Raw genomic sequence first — 19973 nt, forward strand, 5'->3', positions numbered from 1 at the left:
ATTTCCTCCATCAACAGTGACACCTCCTATTTTCCGTGTCATTGATGTTTCTATGTTCATATTCTGCTGAAGTTGAATAGGAGATTGCTGTGATTGTCCTTGCGGTTGATTACCTGTTAATTGCAAGCCTTATTGCACTCTTGGTGCTTGCTGCTGCACGGTTTGATCTTGAGCAAATCAATTTCCGCCCTGCTGCAAGTATGCAGGTGGATTTGGCATTCCCTGTCTTGAAAACGAATCATTCTGTACCATCCCTTGGCTTCTACACATTTGAGCTATATGCCCTGTCATTCCACATGTCTAACATACAAGTGGCTGTCTCCCCATCTGCCCATATTGCATGTTCCGATTACCATTTTGCATATTCTGGAACCCTCCCCGATTATTCTGCCAAAACCCTTGATTACCTTGCCAACCTCTTCCTCGATATCCCCTTCCTCGTGGAGCATATCCATTATTTGTCTGATCAAACTGTCTTTGGTTATTTACTTGTGGCAGGTTTACTGCCTGCTGCAAATTTGATCCACCTACGTTTGTTAGCATTTCCCCTTCAATGGCATACTTGTATCTTTTTTTCTGAACTAATTTTGGTTCTACACCTTTTCGTGCATCATCCTTTTTGCAATTGTTTTCCTGAGTCTACAATAATGTGCATTGGTTAACTGGATTTCCGACCATGGTTTAGCTTCAATCCCCACTAACTTCTTAAGCTGTTTCTGCACCTGCATTGACAGCCCTTAGCAAAATATATGATAAAATACAGGTATAGACATTCCCCAAGCCTTGCGTGTTTCAAGCGTCCAAGCGTTTTGAAAACTTTGAATATAAAGCAAGGGGTTCTCTCCTGCTTTCATTTTTCTTGTCATTATAGCTCCCCTATCGGATGTATCCGGATATAGTACTCAAAGCGCTTTCCAAATCACTGCTCTACAGTTGTTAAACGGCGCTCCATCGTGCGCTGTGTTGACTGTAGTCACACCAGGGTAACCTGCCCGTCTCCATACATCATCAATTCTCTCACCAAGTATGGCGATTAGAAGACCTTTAATATCCCCTAGAGCTAATGTATTCCCTCCCGTCATTTTTTCTAACTCATGTATGTATTTACCAGCACCGGAAGTTAAATTTGGGAGTTTACATTTAAAATGTTCTCTGTCCATCTGGGGCCATGGTATATACTGCGGCCTGGCCCCTCGTTTTTCTAACAAGGAGAACTGAGACGCTCCAAACTCATTTTCATCTCTCATCATTTGTCCATTTACCGCTGGAGTAATATTCCCACATCGCTGTCTACCTGGCAATGATCGTAGCCTGCTTACATAAGGTGGGGACTCCCCCCCTCTGACCATGGGGCTGCCCCTTATGTCGGTCTGTGTCAGTTGCTCTGGTGCCCTAGACATAGGTATTGTTAAATCCAACCATCTTTCTCCCTTATCCATAAGCAAACATCCCTCTGGACCACATAGATCACTTCTCTCTTCCCTCAGGAAGTTTTCCCCTTTCTTCATCTGATACTTCTTGTGCCCAACTCGTGCAACTTCTCTCATCATCATCTCTATTTAATGTTAGTCTGTCTAGGGAGAGCTCTTTATGTCTCGCACTACAGGAGGCTTCCTCCGTGTCATACAACTGAGTGCTCTCGAGACGATCATTTTTGCCCTTCCCTTGTGCTTCTTTCTAGGCTTGCATTTTATGGTATACCTTATCAGTTGTGTCCCCAATGCTTCGTGAGTCAAACTCGCCTTCTAGATTTACTCTAGACGTACCTGGTAATGACTCGGACCCAGGAAATAATTCCTCCATGTCTTCCCATGCTAATTATGGATTGGGATTTCTTACTTCCCTTTCCAAATATTTGAGATTGCGTGCTCTCTGTCTTCTTTTAAGTTCCATGTTGTCATCAACTATTCTTTTCTCTCTAAGCCTTATCTGTTCGTCGGCTGTTCTCTTTTTATTGTCACGTTTTCTTTGCTCTTCTGCTCGGTCTTGTTTTTTAGCTTGCTCATCTTGATATAACTGTTCTTGTCTTTGTCATCTTTTCTTTTAGCTCCTACATCCTTCAATCGTTTCTCCCTCTCTTTATCTTTTCTGTCTTGTTCGTCTTGATCTCCCCTTTGTCTTACATCTTCAATATTTTTTCCGTCAAATTTAAGTAACCTCCAAACCATTTGTTCTGTAAGAGCGCTATCTTATCAGTTTTATCCTTGTCTCCTTTCCATCTCTTTATTTCTCTCCTTATATCTAGAGATGTGCTTGGTCTATCACTTCTCTCCTTGTCCCTCGGGACTCTGGAGGTTATATCTTTCTCAGAGTCTCTTTCTGGGCCCTAGTCACTACTTTGCGTAGGTGACTCATATGACGGATTGCTATATCCTGTTGCTGCTTTAAGTTCTCTTAATGGGTATAACCCTTCATCTTTTTTAATCTCGTCTTTCATTTCAGACGGGGCGGGCGGAGGAGAAGGCTCTTTAGCACACTCTTTGCATATATTGAGTACTCAATCCAAAGGAGGCTCCTCCTCCTTTTTGTGTTCATACATTTTCCAAAGCTCTAGAGTTGCTAGTTGCTTTTCTAACTTTTTTCCTGTGTACGCAGCATACAAATATGTCATTGTGTGCTGCAGAACTGCTCTCCATAATGACCCACATTGTGGCCATGGCATGAACATTTTGTCTGTGGTCCCTTTAACCCATTCTGCACTGTATTGTTTAAGTTTAAGCACATGCTTTGGTAGCTGTTTGCAGAGATGCACTAATGGTGTAACTTCTTCCATTTCTAACCTTCACTTTTCTCTTTGCTACCACTTGCTTATTATTTAGTTACAGTTTCCAGCTTATGTCTCAATCAAAATACAGTTACGAGCGAGCACCAACCGTCGTAAGCTCCAATCCTGTCATAATACCATTTTTTACTTTAATCTTGCTAAAAAACAACGATCATAGTTTATTCTTAAACAAATCAATTTTCACATCTCAACTTCACATTTTTCTATTACTTAAAATATTGTTCTTTTCAACTGTGACGTCATCACACCTCACAACCACATAAAACAAAACAGACAGACTTGACTGGCCACATGTACTACTACTCACCATCTTCTTTTAAGTGGAATTTAAGCTAATTCCTTTAAGAATGTCTTTAACCACTCTCATCTTCTAAATGTCCCGTATAATAAGGGCTCTGTATTAAAAGCTTCTGCTAGCACTCTTTAAAGTCTAGGAACAGGGCTTATCCTCATAGCGTGGCTACACTCACGACTATTTTTCTCATATTACTTGACCATACTTAAGTCAATAAATATCTTGTTTCCGTATACATATATATTACACTCTTACTCTTGCATTATATTTTATCCCGCTTCCCTCCGTTACTCTCCGTTAATTACTACTCATACGTCCCTTTGCCATACTCTTTTGTCTACTCACTCACCGTTCGCATGTTTTTCGTCTTCGGAACCTAGGGATCATCACCGTTGTTACCGCCTCTTTCAGCCATTTTCCGATCCGCTTCTCGTAGATGTGCAAGGATTTTTCCTATTCTAACCACTATCTTCACGTCCTGTCAGCAGAATGGCAAAGGTTGTGCGATATTGCAGAGATTCTAAAGTTACTTATGTCAACGGCCAATGGTATCTAATCTGACCATCAAATCTCTGCTACCAAGTGAACTGAAGGCTTCCAGCCCTTTAAGATGTGTAGCGGTACCCTTGAGATAGATGGGGATGCAGATTTTAATCATACATCAATAATCAAGATGACACAAATAGTTTCACAAACGTTTGGCAATTTTAGTGCAAATATCTAAAACAGGGAGTACAACAAACATCAGCAATCGCTCGATACTCTTGACTCTACCTACTTTATAAAAAAGTTGGGTTCTTATACCCATAATTGGTAATAGCTGACGTGTTGACCTGCGTCATTACCAACGTCATCCTACGTGGTAAACTACAGAAACTTATCGGGAAGTGGGATTGGTTCTAAGTGAATAACTAAGCATATGTTCTATATCTGTATGGAGTAACGGAGAGAGGTAATAGGATAGTTAACATCATGCGGGGCAACTGGGTCAGTAAATGTATGACGTCTCATTTGCTACACAAACTACGTGGTCCCCTACAATTGTTTGGCTTCTAACCCCCGTCAGTACTTTTCCACCTACGTGAGCAGCACGCAGACCGAACAACCAGGTGCAGGCGAGCTCGTCTTTATACCAGCCTTCCCTCCAATTAAAATGTCCTCCATCACCACCTCAACGGTCCAGTGTCAATTAGTACTTTGAAGTTGGCCTTGAGTTTATACTTTTCTCTGAGAATTTCTAACGAGTATGGGCACTATCTGGCTTCCGTGCATCGGTGCGTAGGTGTGATCTTCTCATCCGTCCAACTTTCTTCCATCACGTGACTAGACACCATGAACTAGAGCCTTTTCGTGCATTTAATTTTATTCTTCAATAGTCCTCTGACGTCTTGTTTTTTTCTTGACCTTTCTGAACAGGAGCTTCTGTTCTTTCACATTAATTGTATCTATGTCAGCCAACTCCAATTTGATAAGACCTTGGCTTTCTTGGCTCAGTGAACTCCTTAGCTGAATTTGTATCCTGTTTAATTCAATTGCTTTTCTGAACTGCAACACAAAAATGAGGCCTTCTTGCATTGTACCGTACTGCTTTATACATAGTGGAAACATTCATCCTTTACTTGTCCATATGTATATATGAGGTATATATATATATATATATATATATATATATATATATATATATATATATATATATTGGTGCTTGCCACGATTCTAATCTATTAAAAGCATGCGGCTAGCTACATGATTTCTTTGCTGCTCGCGTTACATTGCATCTGTACACGTTTAAACTATTTTGATCAGGTTTGTGGCATAAATTTCTTCATCTTGAGGTTAATGTTAAAGGACATTTGTACGGCACACTATCACCACCGGAGTGGTCCCCTGGCAGCTCTGAAAGAGGAAGGGAGGGTGAGTTAGTGGGAGGAAGCAGGAAAAGTGCAAGAGAGCAGTGATGTGCTGTTGGCGGCCACAGCCTGGTGGGTCCGTTGGCTGGGCCTGGGGTGTTTGCGGCTGGTAGTCGTCGTGTACTGTTGTGGAAGACCATGTGTGTTTTTTGTTTTGTTGTTGCAATGTAGTGAAGTTTGTGCAGTTTGTTGTGCTGTAGGTTTGAGGTTGTGTTTGGTTTGGCGTTTGAGAGGTGTGCGCAGAGGTGGAAATTGTTAGTGGAATTGGTTAGTTGGCATCTCTATCCTGAATTGAGGCGCTGGGCTGGTGTAGTCTCTCCTGATGCTCCTCTGTCCTGATATGGGCCCATCTTGCATTAAGGTCCCTTTCACATCTGGCCCCCAACTCAACCAGCCTCCATCACAACCCCACCTGTCCTCCCTTCCTACTCTTGTGGCTATTACACCTGCCAAAGTCCACCACTCAGCTAGTGTGGTGCCAGTGTCTCAACAACTTAATTGATACTTTGCTACCTGGTAGCAACTAAGAGGGGTGAAGATGTTGGTGGGATTGGCTGGGTAGTTGACTCCGTCTCCATGGGTGTCACCTGTGTTTCAGTCTATCCGGTGTCACCCGTCCGGTACTGCAGGAGCTTCCCTGTTGGTTCTGGGGCTGTCAGTGTCCTTTCCAGTTTAGTCATCCTTTTTCTCTGTTGTTTCAGTTTTCAGTTTGAGTATGTGGTCTTGAAGAGCCAGGTTTTTAGTAATTACCTGAATTTGTGGTGATCTTCGGTGTTTCTGATCTCTTTTGGGATGTTGTTCCAGGTTTTTGCAGCTAAGTGGTAGAAGGAGGTGCCTCCAAGTTTTTTCTTAAGGTATGGTTTTAGTTCCAGGTGGATTTCGTTGCTGGATCGGAGGGGCCTCCTTTGGTTTGTAGATTGTTATTTTGTTTTGTAGGACTTCTGCTCCTTGTCCACTGATTGCCCTGTGCGTTATGCACATGGTTTTGAAGGTGATGCAATGTTTTACTGGGAGCCAGTGTAGTGTTTTTAGGGCAGGAGTGATGTGGTCTCTTCTGGATAGTTTGAGGCGTAGTCTGGCTGCTGCATTTTTGATCTGTTGTAGTTTCTTCAGGAGGTATTCTGGTATTCCGAGGTAGAGGCTGTTTGCATAGTCGATTCTTGACATGATGAGGGCAACGATAGTGTAACGCTCACCTGGTATCCACGGGGACATCACTCAGCCTGTTCTGACCTCTTACGACCTTGAACCCTTCCCTGGAGGCTACTCGACTGGAGACTGGGCCTGAAGCACAGGATTGGTAGAGTTTAACTCCCTATCGTCTCTGTGTGCTTGAACCCCTTATTCCCCGGGGTCCAACCTTTCCCTTTGATCCACAGCTCACCTTGTTTTCTTGGATAGTGTGCTCTCTGTCCTGCTTTCAGCACAGGGGCGCGTTGATTGATGCAGGCTCGATGCTGCCTAGTTACCTCACTGGCAAGAGTCTGACAGGTAAGTATAATGAGTCTTTTGAACAATTCTCTAACTTCGTTCCTTTCCTTCCTTAGATAATGGCCGGCGTCCGGATATGGCGGCGTGCTGCTGAGATGAGTAGCGCTGAAGGTGAGTGAGAGCGCGATGCGCGATGCACCCCTTTCGTATTTGTATTGAACTGAGTTATTTTTCTGTGTCTTTTAGGTGTCGTGACGTTTTCAGCATGGATGCCGGTTATGAAGAACAAATGCGGTGAGTAAGCGCGGTATGCAGCGCCTCTAGATGTTTCCACGCTAAACTGGAGTGTCTTTTCCCTCTTGCAGATGGATGAGAAGTTCCGGAGACAGAGTTCCCCCAGAGCGGCTGGGATTCAGGTAAGCATTTGAAGCTCGTACAGTCTTTAAAAATAAGCGAAGATCTGCAGAATGCTTACTAATGCCTTTTTCTGTTCTTTTCCCTTTTCTTTAGGAAGCGGCGTGCCGCGATGGGAATGACACTGCTGAAGATGCCCGCAGAACAGAAGGAGCGATGAATGATGGGCAGAAGCGCTGCAAGGTAATGCTGTTCCTAACGGTGTTCTTGGTCTTGCAGAAGCTGAGCGCAGAAGAAAGATGCAGGCCTACTGGAGACCGATCCGACCACGGCGAGTGTCACGCTGCAGGTGCAGAAAACGCAAAGCATGTTTCTCAGCCTGGACGTGGCTTAAATAGTCTCTGGGTATCCCAGGTCTCTCTGGGCTGAACCACACCCAAAAGACTAGACTGCACATGCAGTTCTGGGAACCGAAATATGTGGGGGCATCCATCTTGTCCCCATCAATGCACTACAAGTCCAATCCCCAATGTTATCCTATGGGAGTGAGTGAGTCTGGTGCCACAAGCGCCAAGTCTGACTCCAAGTGGGTCTTTGGAGGGATGGAGAGGCCCTTGAAGGCCATGTAGGTGACAGATAGTGAGTGTTTTGGGCGTGAAGGAGAGGAAAGGTAGGATTATTCTTGGCGTGTGGAGGAGGAAAAAGCATTTTTTCACTGTTGCATTTATTTGTGGTTCTAAGGTTAGGGTGTTGTCCATCAGGACTCCCAGATTTCTGCCTACCTTAAATGGTGTTGGTGCAGTTCCCATTTCTGTTGGCTACGGGATGGCGGTTTCGTTCTCTTGGTCTTTGGATATGATCATGATTTCTTTCTTTCCTGGGTTGATTTTCAGGTTGTTGCCATTTATCCAGTTGAAGACTTCTTTCAGACAGTCGATTAGAGCTGAATGATACGCTTCGGTGTCTTTGATTTGGTAGATGATTTGAGTGTCATCCATGTAGTTTTAGCAAGTAATGTTGTATTTTTTGAGGATTTTGATGACCGGAGTCTGGTAGATGTTGAAATATAGTGGTGATAGTGAAGATCCTTGTGGCACTCCACAGTCGTTAACTCATGGACTAGATTTGAAGGGTTTAATCCATACGGTTTCTGTTCTGTCTGCTAGGAATGATTTAGTCCAGAGTAGGGCTGTGTCCATTATGTCTGTCTTCTAGTCTTTTGGTCAGGGTGTTATGGCTAACTGTGTTAAAGGCTGCGGAGAGGTCGAGCAGAATAAGGGCTGAGGTTGTGTTTGAGTCTGTGTTGGTTTTTATGTCTTCCCAGATGGATAGTAGTGCTGTTTCCGTTCCTCTTGCTGGTCTGAAACCGACTTGAGCTTGGTCCAGCAGGTGGTGTTTTTCTGTGTATTCTTGGGTAAGTTTATATACACGTAGGTTTCCAGGAGTTTTGCTGGGTAGGAAACGTTTGAGATCGGCCTGCAGTTGGACAGGTCTTCTACGTCGCCACTTGTGTTTTTTAGAAGTGGCTTGATATATGCTGATTTGAAGATCCTCGGTAAGGTCCCTGTTGCTAGTGATAGATTTAGAAGGTTTCTGTAGTATTCTGCTGGCGTTCCTTGTGCAAGGATTGATTTGTAGATGTCGGGGGACCAGGATCCATGGGTGATCCAGCTTTCTTGCTGCGTTTTACCAGCATTGCAAATGCCTTCTGCTGATATTTCTGGAAAGTTTTTGAGTTTGTGCTGTGTTAGGTTCTTTTGGTTGTATGTTGTGGTTGGTTGGTTGCTTTTTTATGGTTTGTCGGATGTCAAATTCTTTTCTTGAAGTTGTCTGCCAGGTCGTTGCAAAGTTTCTCTGAGGGGGTTGGTGTTTTATCGCAGCCTCGTGGGTTTCTCATCTCTTTAACAATGTTAAAGATGTATTTTTGTGTGTTGGTGGCATTGGTGATTCTGTCATCATAATGCCTTCTCTTCACCTTTTGAATTTCCTTCTTGTATGTGCGGACTTGTTTTTGGCACAGTGTTTTTTTGTCTGGGTTGTATTTTTTCCTCCATTCAAGTTCCATCTTTTTGTTTTCCTTTTTCATGGTGTTTAATAGTGGGGTGAACCATTTTGCCCTTGCTCTCTTTTTTTGATGGGGTGAATGGTTTTTCTGGGGCGATGTTATCTATTGTGTCTGCAATCCATTTGTGTAGTAGTTCTGCTTTCCTGTCTAGGTCAGCTAATTCTAGTTCTGTAGTTGATCCCAAGATGTCACTTATCCTTGGTACTTCTTTGTTCTTTATAATCGTCTGCCTCTCTGGTCTGGTTATCTTTCTACATGGGTGTCGATTTAACTTTGTATGACGTCACCATTCATCCTGGTCATTCAGTTTCTTTGTTTCATCAGGAATCTCGTTCAAATGGCCATCATATTGTCTTGTATGCAGGTATTGTTTCCTCAATGGGTACTTTACCTCCCATATTCTCTTAGGTATAGGTATTCTTATGGGTACTGCACAGAGCCTGCGTTCTTCTCTTTGCTGGTTCACCTGTTCAGTATACGTCACATATTTTGGTTCATACGCTTCAGGTAATGGAGGAGGGGCAGGTGGGGTGGGGGTACTTGGCTCCTCCTATACACAACCAATCACAATATAGATCACGCCACCCTGGAGGTGGAGCTCATTTTTCCTAGAAAAACACCAGAGATATGGTCATGGGTTTGCCCTTCTGAACTTTTTCAGGATTCTGTTTTGAGGGAGAAATTAAGGGGGGAAATTGTGAAATTCTTTGAGCTAAATGATACTGGGACAATACTGGTAGACATTTTATGGGAAGCTTTTTATGGCTACGTTTTCGTGGGGAACTAATCTCTGTAGGGGCCCATAGACATAAACAACAGATGGTTATAGAGTCCGAACTGGAGATGGAATTCAAACAAATAATGAAAAAAATGGAAACGGAGGGCGGCCTGGCTATTAGAAAGGCACGTAGAAATGTAAGAAGTTACAGCTTATGTTAACATCAAAAGCAGGAAAAGGTCTTTATATTCAAAACAAAAATATTATACACAAGTGAACAACCCCACAGATACTTACACAATTTGTAGAATTTTATTCCACACTTTATCATTCAGATAATCCCGATTTATTAACTCAAAAAACATATCTACGCTCAGTTAAGCTTCCTGCAATCACATCTCAGGTACAGGATCAATTGGAAAAAGAGATAACAATTGATGAAGTCTCACACGTAATCCGAAATCTCCCCATGAAGAAGACCCCAGGTCCGGACAGATCTACAACCCCATTTTTTACAAAATTTACCATTCAATCTAGGCCCCAAAACTGTTAAGATTATACAACTCATTTAAAGAAACTGGTCATATAACACCGTCTATGGAGGAAGCCAAAATGATTCTCCTCCTAAAACCTAATAAAGACCCAACGGTATGTGGATCATAACCTATAGCCCTGATTAATCTCGGGGCGAAAATGTATACAAATATTTTGGCAAACAGACTAATAGATGTTTTACCATCCTTAATCCACCCCGATCAGTCGGGGTTTATTAAACATCGACAAACTCACAACAATATTAGAAGGGCTTGTCATCTGATTGAAAAGAAATGTGCAAGAAAAGACAGCCAACGCTCTTATCATTGGACGCAGAGAAAGCATTTGATAGGGTGGAGTGGTCGTTCTTATTTCAAACCTTAGAGGCTATGGGATTCGGTTCTAATTTCATGAACATGATACGTGTGAACTATATGGACCCCAAGATTAGGTTAGCTATAAATGGTCGGATAACCAAGCCGATCATGCTACATCGTAAGAAGCGATGTCCATTGTCCCCCCTCTTTTATGCAATACACCTGGAACCCCTTCTAAAAGCAGACAATCGGATATAATACAAGGGATGACATCCGGGGCAGAAACACACACAATGGCATATTCCGACGATATGTTGATTACAGTAACAAATCCGGTTGAATAGTTGAATCATTGATAGAGGTTACACAGGAACTCTAAGAATTTGGCTTTGGCTTGGTGGTGGGTCTAAAAATACATTTTTACCAAATCTGAAATAATGAATTTGTCCCTTAAACCCTCCCAAGTAGCCCATGTGGCTGTAAATACTAGATTTGCATGGCAAAGAGATAAAATCAGACTACTAGCCGTCTACCTAACCAACTCGCTACAGTCGATACATAAAGGAAATTTTCCCCCAGTCCTATTAGAACTTCGATGCTTATTGTCACGGTGGGGACCACTAACAATCTCTTGGTTGGAGCAGATAAATGATGTAAAAATCTCAATACTCCCTAAGGTGCTATATCTTTTTCTGGCTCTCCCTATACCAGTACTGCAAATTTTCTTTTGGGAATTACAAAGTTTGATTTTGAAATTCATTTGGAACAATAAAACCCCATGCGTCGCTATGAAAATACTAATGATTCCTACACTTAAAGGGGGCCTGGGACTTTTGTAAAATATTATCAGGCTGCACACACCTTCGAGTGTTGAAAGAATGGGTTTCCCCTACGACAGAGAAAATATGGGCCAAAATGGAACAGGCAATTTGCTGCTCGCATATCACGGAACTCGTCTGGTTACCTAACCAAGATCACCCAAAGAATATGCATGCTAGTCAAATTACTAATTTAGTCGATAACATATGGGATAGGGTGGTTAATCAATAGCAAGTCACTACGTACCCCTCCCCATTTACATCTATATTTAATAATCCATAGTTCAAACCTGGCTTAGAAAAAGGTTCCTTTACCAAATGACAGAATCAAAATACAATCAAATCAAGGATATCTTTCAGGGCACAGACTTTATTCAGTTTGATCAATGTAAAAAGGAGTTGGGGCTTACAGAATTAGAAAGATTTCAATATTTCAGGTTCAACATTGGCTGTTGGCTCCCCCATATAAAGCCACGAGCGTTAACTGCATTTGAGAAATTCTTGATTTCTAATCCAGGAGAGAAATCCCTCATTTCAAACTTTTATTGTCTATTGCAAGAGGAGCTTCAAGAAGGCAGCCTGAAATATGTTTAGATTTGGCAAAAGACACTGGGAATTGCAATATCTATTGAAGAATGGCAAGCACTATGGAAATAGATCCCCAAATTAACACGCTCTCTTCAGATCAGAGAATCATGGTATAAAGCTATGCTACAATGGCATTACACCCCATACAGGCTACACAAAATTAAACTAATCCGCACTGATAAATGTTGAAGGAATTGCAATGGTAAGGGCGTCTGGATACAAACGTGGTTGATCTGTCGTAAATTGGCTAACTACTGGGGAACTATTAATAAGCAAATTCAAGTTATGTTTGGAAAACAGTCGCAGCCTGATGCAAAAGACATTTTGTTGGGAATTGGTACTCTGGAGGCGAGCAAATGGCCAAAACAAACGCAAAGTGCACATTATTTCAAGGGTGGCGGTCCTGGTGGTGATTGCCCAGCACTGGAAAAATAAAGACCCTCCACAAATTCATGATTGGTTTATGAAGATATGGAACTTTGTTGCTTTGGAGTGGTTGACATATACTATCCAGGATGCGTGACAGGGTTTTACAAAAGAATGGGGAATGGTTTTGCAATTTTTACAAGCGGACTACAACGTTGCACTTTGCCAACATAAATTGCGGATTTTAGGCATTGCATAGACCTTGACTCTTGGTGGACATTACAGGATTGCGGTTAAGGGTGGGAGGGAGGGTTAGCGGTGGGTTTATTGTCGGGGTGGGGTCATGTTCATTGTTTATCAAATTTAAAATGCCAATACATTTTTTTTAAACAAAAAAACAAATGGGCGTTACAGGGAGTCCAACAGCAGTGTCCAACATATGCATGCCGACAAGCCCATTTCCAAACTGGAACAACCAGGAAATGGAAACATTTGCATGTTTGAAACAGATGCACATTATTGGGGGGCATTATGCAGCTTTGCCAAAAAGTTGCATGTGCCATAACTTTAACGCTACTCGTCACCCCTCAAATCTTGAGGTCTAGCACCCCAAAGAACATAAGAAAAGAGGAATCCACAAGCATGTGTGTTGTTACTGCAAGCAATTTTAATACAAAATGTGTTTTTTCCTTGAAAGAATTCATTGGTACAGCTTCAGTTCCTGCCTCAATCAAACCAATTGAAGGAATCACACAGCAACGTGGTCAGTGCGGAGATTGAACAAACGTGGACATAGCCCACTTCTGTTTGTAGAACTCCACCCAATGGTCAGTTTATTCAAATGTATTTTATCACAAAGAGAAGCAGCATAAAAAAGTGAGAGGTGGGTGTTGTGAGTGGCTTCTGTGGACTTGTTCAGGGGACAAGCAGCAGAGTATTTGCGTGCCCCGTTCCAGAGGACATGCACAGTTTACAGCTCATTCTGCTCTGAGTGGAATGACAAATTAAATAATAAATATAGAAAAAAAGCTATGCAGATAAATAAAAAAACTGTAATTGGGATTAGGGAGTTGGAAAATGTTCAGTAGCGCCCTCTGTGTGCAGTCCAGTACTGCGGCTGCTCAGACGATCCTATGTGCGAGTCCACAGAAAGTGCCAGCAGGAGCATCCCGTCACGTCAGCAGGAGTTTTGTGACAACAGCAGAAAAATGTTTTTTTTAGTCCAAACATTTGCAGACTAGTCCAAGCTGTCCCTGAAGACTAGTTGCTTTGTTAGTCTTTTAAAAGCTCCATCGCATAGCCCGAACAGGCGCTGAAGGCCGCATTCTGTCGAACTCTACATGTGGGGATTGTATCAATTTACAAGCTCGCTCTCACCAGGTAAAAGAATGTTTTAAAAGAAACAGGATATCAAAGTCCCAAATCAGCCCCCACATTTGTGCCAGTTTGAGGTGTGGATGATTTGTCGATAGCATCCATTGGGCCAGTGCGGAAGCCATGATTAAAGAAGAAGGTGCATTGTTCGGCTGTTGCGCCTGAGGCAGCAGCGTGCAGAAGTCCACCTTAGAGTTCATCGTTCTTGGTGGAACACTTAGCGTCTCTTCATTTCGTTCGGCTCTGGCAAAGAACCTCCCCGCCCGGCACGGAGTGGACATTTATCTACATAAATATTCACATGAAAACAAAAACAAATAAGGCAGCTTTTAACACGATTTTCTTTTACACTTTTAACAATATAATTTTCCCCATCTCGAATAAATATACATCCAAGTGCACATCGTTGTGATAAAAAAAATGTCTGGAAGTTGTTCCTTCCTGTGGGTCAGTATTATCTCTTGGTGCCCGGCGTTTTGGGTGGGGTGGCAGTAGTGATTTTCTTGGACATTGTGGGTATCTTTGAGGGCTTGGAAGCTCCCCGTCGGGCGTTACCATGTCCCCCATGGGCGCTGCTTTCTGATGTATCGGAGCAAGCAGACTGCGTCTCCAGCAAGTCGAAGTCAGACGCATCACTCCCTCTGCGGCTGCTGGCCCGACTTCCGGCGCGGCTCCCAGCATGGCTGGCCGGTCTGCTGGTCGTTTTCTTAGGGTCTGAAAGAGAGACAGAGAGACGTTTGAAGAGGTCAAGTCTTCCAAGTTATAGCAAGCTACCCCACTCCCTAGGTAGCTTCCAGATTATTAAATGGGCCCCCCACATTGAAACCAGAAGTGACGTGTGCACCTGGCTGCTACTGCTCAGGAATGGCTAGACGTCACCCCAGAGCAATTGTTCACTTGTAATAAATTGGCCTGTTTTTAGCCAACAGGTTTGGTTTCAGTTATTTGCATTTCTTCCCAGGTTATGGTTTTAGGAGAGGCTAGCTCCACTAGGTAGAGTCAAGCCTTCGAGGTGACAGGATGCGGGGTCCACTGCCCAAGAAGCTTCCAGATTACTGAAGGAGAGCCTGCCCCAGCTGTATTCAGATTACTGTAGTAAACGCTTACCCCAGCAACAATCAGATTACTGAAGGAGGCTTCTGACTCTGAAGCCTTCTGATTATTGAAGGAGATCCCTCCCCCGGCAACAGATCAATGTGATTACCCCTGCCCAGAAGACTTCAGATCTTCATAGGTTACAGGTCCCCAGCAGCATTCAGCATGTTGATGGACACCCTTCCCTCAGCACCTGTCTCCCACTATACAGGTCTCCAAGTTTAGCAGGGATTCTGCGTCCAGATCGTATTGTGTGATATTTGGATTGCACTGATAGGCCTCTCTCCCACTATACAGGTCTCCCAAATCTAGTAGGGGTTCTGTGTCCAGATCGTACTGTGTTACTGAGACTGCATTGATAGGCCTCTCTCCCGCTACACAGGTCTCTCAAATCTAGTAGGGATTCTGTGTCCAGATCGTATTGTGTGTTATTGAGATTGCATTGATAGGCCTCTCTCCCGCTACACAGGTCTCTTAAATTTAGCTGGGGTCCTGTGTCCAAACTGCATTGTGTGATATTTAGATTGCATTGATGGGCCTCTCTCCCACTACACAGGTCTCTCAAGTTTAGAAGGGTTCTCTGTCCAGATCGTATTGTATGATATTTAGATTGCATTGATAGGCTTCTCCCCCACCATACAGGCCCCTCAAATTCACTTACCAACTCACTCTAAAGTGAGACAGGACTCACTAGTGAAATACACTCCGATTAGGGGCTCACGCCTCATAAGGCGTAAATCCTAGCTGCGCCCCTCAAAGTCACTCTTCAACTAGTACATACCCTTCTTAAACCTACATAGCTAGCTCACTGCAGTCAACTGCGTTCAGGGAAATGGACACTAAAGAGAGCCACCGATAACACCCAACTATATAACCCTTAACCACCTCCCATACCCCTACCAAGACAGCGACTAAACGAGTAGGCAACATCATCCAGAATACCACCTACAGACAGATCCTTAAACCAGTAGCGGACAGCCCTCCACACCCAGTACTACACCACAAGCAACGAAAACTAAACAACTCTGAATCTTAGAATTCCACGCAAAAGTCGCATCCGGAGGGAAAGAAAAAGAGAAGAAAGAACAAACACTCCGGAACTGCAACAAAGAACCACAACTACAGAACATACCCCCACAAACAGGGAAGAAAAAAATCGAACCAACACTGAGAGAAGAGACAAATCCCTCTACTTAACTCCATACCTCGAAAACAACTGATCACCAGACCAAACCAACCCAATGTTAGAACCAGCAACATTAAACAACCTAACTAAAGCACGCAGAAGAAGGATGAACACCACCAGAAACAACACATGACCTATGCCATAACACATTACATCACCAAAGCAAGAAGAACATCCAATCAACAACTACAACTCCTGGAAGACGAAACCAATGAAAACAAAAACCCAAGGCAAAACCTAGAACTATTCGAAGACGCCGGCAACCTACCCCCTCAACAAAATCAGAAGACCACCATGACAAGAAAAGCCACACCAAACTCCAAATTCCACTGCAATCTAATAAACACAAAGAACCATGTCAAAACCCTCTACAGAGATCTTCGAACTACTCGATGACAACGGCATTGACATCCTATTCATCACAGAAACACGACTGGACAACAACTACAAAATCACACTCCAAAACTGCCCTCCAACCAACTTCAAATGCCTTCAAATAAACAGGAAAAACAAAAAAGGCGGAGGCATTGCAATAGCATTCAAAGAACACCTGAAAATAAAAACAGACAAACCACTCAACATCCTCAACTGCAAAACCATGGTTATACACCTAAGAGTGAGCCCTAAAACCAACATCACATTCATCTTGGTGTACAGACCTCCGACATATGATGCAGCCTTTGTCGACAACTTCTTAGAAGCCATCACCAACATAGCCATTAACCACGGACACCTAATCATTGTGCGGGACTTCAACATCTGGTTTGAAGACAGCCACGCCAACTCCCAAAACTCACTGATTGAACAACTCACAACCATGAAACTATGACAACTAGTAAAAGGGGCAACGCACTCGGCAGGACACACCCTGGACGCAATTTTCGCCAAGGAAAAACTCATCACCAGGGCATCACCGATACAAATACTGTGGAGCGACCATCTCATCATCCCATTTGTGATCACTCTGCCTACTCAAGTCTTCATCCAACCTCCCAAACTCACAACTACTACAAAAAGAAACTGGAAAGACGTCAAAGAAAGCAACCTATTCGAACAACTGGAGTTAACCAAACCCTTAACTACAGAACTAGAGCTAGCTGACCTAGACGGGAAAGCGGAGCTAATACACAAATGGATTGCAGACACAATTGACAAGATCACCCCAGAAAAACCATTCACCCCATCAAAAAAGAGAGCAGCGCCAAATGGTTCACCCCACTATTAAGCACCATGAAAAAGGAAAACAAAAAGATGGAACTGAAATGGAGGAAAGAATACAACCCAGACAAAAATAACTATGTTCCTGAAACAAATCTACGCATACAACAAGGAAATTCAAAAGGCGAAGAGAAGGCATTATGATGACAGAATCACCAATGCCACCAAGACACAAAAAGAAATGTTTATCATGAAAGAAATGAGAAACCCACCAGGCTGTGATAACACCAACCCCCTCAGAGGAGAAACTATGCAACGACCTGGCAGACCACTTAAAAAAAAAAAAGACATCCGACAAACCATTCAACAGAGACCAACCAACCACAACATACAACCAAACATACCTAACTCAGAACCACAGCACAAACTCAAAAACTTTCCTGAAATATCAGCAGAGGCATTTGTAATGCTGGTAAAACAAAGCAAGAAAGCTGGTTCACCCATGGATCCCTGTCCCCCGGACATCTACAAATCAATGCTCACACAAGGAACGCCAGCAGATTACTACAGAAACCTTCTAAATGTATCACTAGCACCAGGAACTGTACCGAGGACCTTCAAATCTGCATATATCAAATCACTTCTAAAAAACAAAAGTGGCGACGTAGAAGACCTCCAACTACAGACCAATCTCAAACATCCCCTACCCGGCAAAACTACTGGAAAGCTATGTATACAAAGTAACACAAGAACACATAGAAAAACACCACCTGCTAGATCAAGCTCAAGTCGGTTTCAGACCCGCAAGAGGAATGGAAACAGCGCTACTATCCCTCTGGAATGCCCTAAAAAATAACGCAGACTCAAACCCAACCTCAGCCCTGATTCTGGTCGACCTCTCCGCAGCCTTCGACACAGTTAGCTATGACACCCTAACCAAAAGACTAGAAGACATAGGCATAACAGATAGCACTACGCTGGACTATATCATTCCTAAAAGACAGAACAGAAACCGTATGGATTAAACCCTTCAAATCCACCCCACAAGTTGACTGTGGAGTACCACAAGGATCCTCACTATCACCACTACAAAACCATTATATTAAAAAAAGACAGTCACACAACATCTACCAGACTCCAGTTATCAGAATCTTCAAACAATACAACATTACATGCTACAACTACACAGAAGATACTCAAATCATCTACAAAATCAAAGACACCCAACCCGATCATTCAACCCTAATCGACTGCCTAAAAGAAGTCTTCAACTGGATGAATGCCAACAACCTGAAAATAAACCCAGGAAAAACAGAAATCATGATCATATCCAATGACCAAGAGAAGGAAACCGCCATCCCATGGCCAACGGAAATGGGAACCGCACCATCACCACTTAAGGTAGTAAAAAAAGTCTGGGCATCCTGATGGACAACACCCTAACCTTAGAACCACAAATAAATACAACAGTCAAGAAATGTTTCTTCCTCTTCCACACAGCAAGAAGAATCCTACCTTTCCTCTCCTTCACACACAAAACACTCACTATCGTTGCCCTCATCATGTCAAGAATCGACTATGCAAACAGCCTCTACCTCGGAATACCAGAATACCTCCTGAAGAAACTACAACGCATCCAAAATGCAGCAGCCAGACTACTCCTCAAGCTTTCCAGGAGAGACCACATCACTCCTGCCCTAAAAACACTACATTAGCTCCCAGTAAAACATTGCATCACATTCAAAACAATGTGCATAACACACAGGGCAATCTCAGGACACGGAGCAGAATTCCTACAAAAGAAAATAACAATCTGCAAGCGAACGAGATTCCTCAGGTCAAGCAACGAAATCCGCCTGGAACTAAAACCTATCCTTAAGAAAAAACTTGGAGGCACCTCCTTCTACCACTTAGCCACAGAAACCTGGAACAACATCCCAAAAGAAATAAACACCAAAGATCACCTAAAATTCAGAAAATTACTCAAAACCTGGCTCTTCAACACCAACGACTAAAATTGAAAAACGAAACAGAAAGGAAAAAGAATGACTAAACCAGAAAGGACACTGATAAGCCCCCAGAACCGACTGAGAAGCACCCACGGCACCTGGACGGGTGACATCGGGCAGAATGAAACACAGGCGACACCCATAGAGACAGAGTAAACAACCCCAGCCAATACCATCCAACATCTTCACTCGCCCCCTAGTTGCTACTAGGTACCACAATGTTGTGGAACTAACTAATTTGTGGACACTGGCAGGTGCATTGGCCATTTGAGTGGGTAGAGAGGACAGGTGGGGTTGTGAGGGAGGCTGGTGGAGGTGGGAGCGAGATGTGAAAGGGAGACTGAATGCCAGACGGGCCCAGATCAGGTGAAAGGCGCAGGGTGCCCCGTCCCATCTGGAGAGACTACGCTAGCCCAACAGGCCAATTCAGGATAGGGATGCCAATTAACCAATTTCACTAACAATTTCCCCCTCTGCATACACCTCTCAAACTCCTAAAGAAACATAACCACAAACCTACAGCACAACAAACCACACAAACTTCACTACACTGCAACAACAAAACAAAACACACAGACTAGCACAAGAGTACACAACGACTACCGGCTGCAAACACCCCAGGCCCAGCCAACGGATCCATCGGGCTGAGGCCGCCAACAGCACATCAGTGCTTTCTTGCACTTTTCCAGCTCCCTCCCATTAACTCACCCTCCCTTCCTCTTTCATAGCCGCCAGAGTGCCAGGAGACCACTCCGGTGGTGATAGTGTGCGGTACAAATGTCCTTTAACGTTAACTTTAACATTAGCAGCATTGAGATTATTTAAGGAAACCCATCCCCCACCAGCATTCAGATTATTTAAGGAAACCCACCCCCAGCAGATTACTGAACGGGACCCCTCCCTCAAAAGCCTACAGATTGGTGAAGGAGATCCCCCACCCAGAAGAATTCAGATTACTGAAAGAGACCCCAGG

The 19973-nt window shown here is 43.4% G+C and overlaps 1 protein-coding gene across 20 annotated transcripts in view; it reads right to left on the minus strand.

Annotated features, from left to right (window-relative positions):
• Nucleotides 1-12825: 12825 nt before the first annotated feature.
• The window catches only part of MACF1 (microtubule actin crosslinking factor 1), a 1825008-nt gene continuing 1817860 nt past the window's right edge, over nt 12826-19973 (minus strand). For all 20 annotated transcript variants that reach the window (XM_069622429.1, XM_069622430.1, XM_069622431.1 and 17 more), the window contains one exon: nt 12826-14266. In XM_069622429.1, the coding sequence (XP_069478530.1) occupies nt 14007-14266 (260 nt within the window). In that variant the 3' untranslated portion in view covers nt 12826-14006. The remainder of the gene's footprint in view (nt 14267-19973) is intronic.

The sequence above is a fragment of the Ambystoma mexicanum genome, chromosome 11 (assembly GCF_040938575.1).
Source record: "Ambystoma mexicanum isolate Mex_15411 chromosome 11, UKY_AmexF1_1, whole genome shotgun sequence".
NCBI lineage: Eukaryota > Metazoa > Chordata > Amphibia > Caudata > Ambystomatidae > Ambystoma > Ambystoma mexicanum.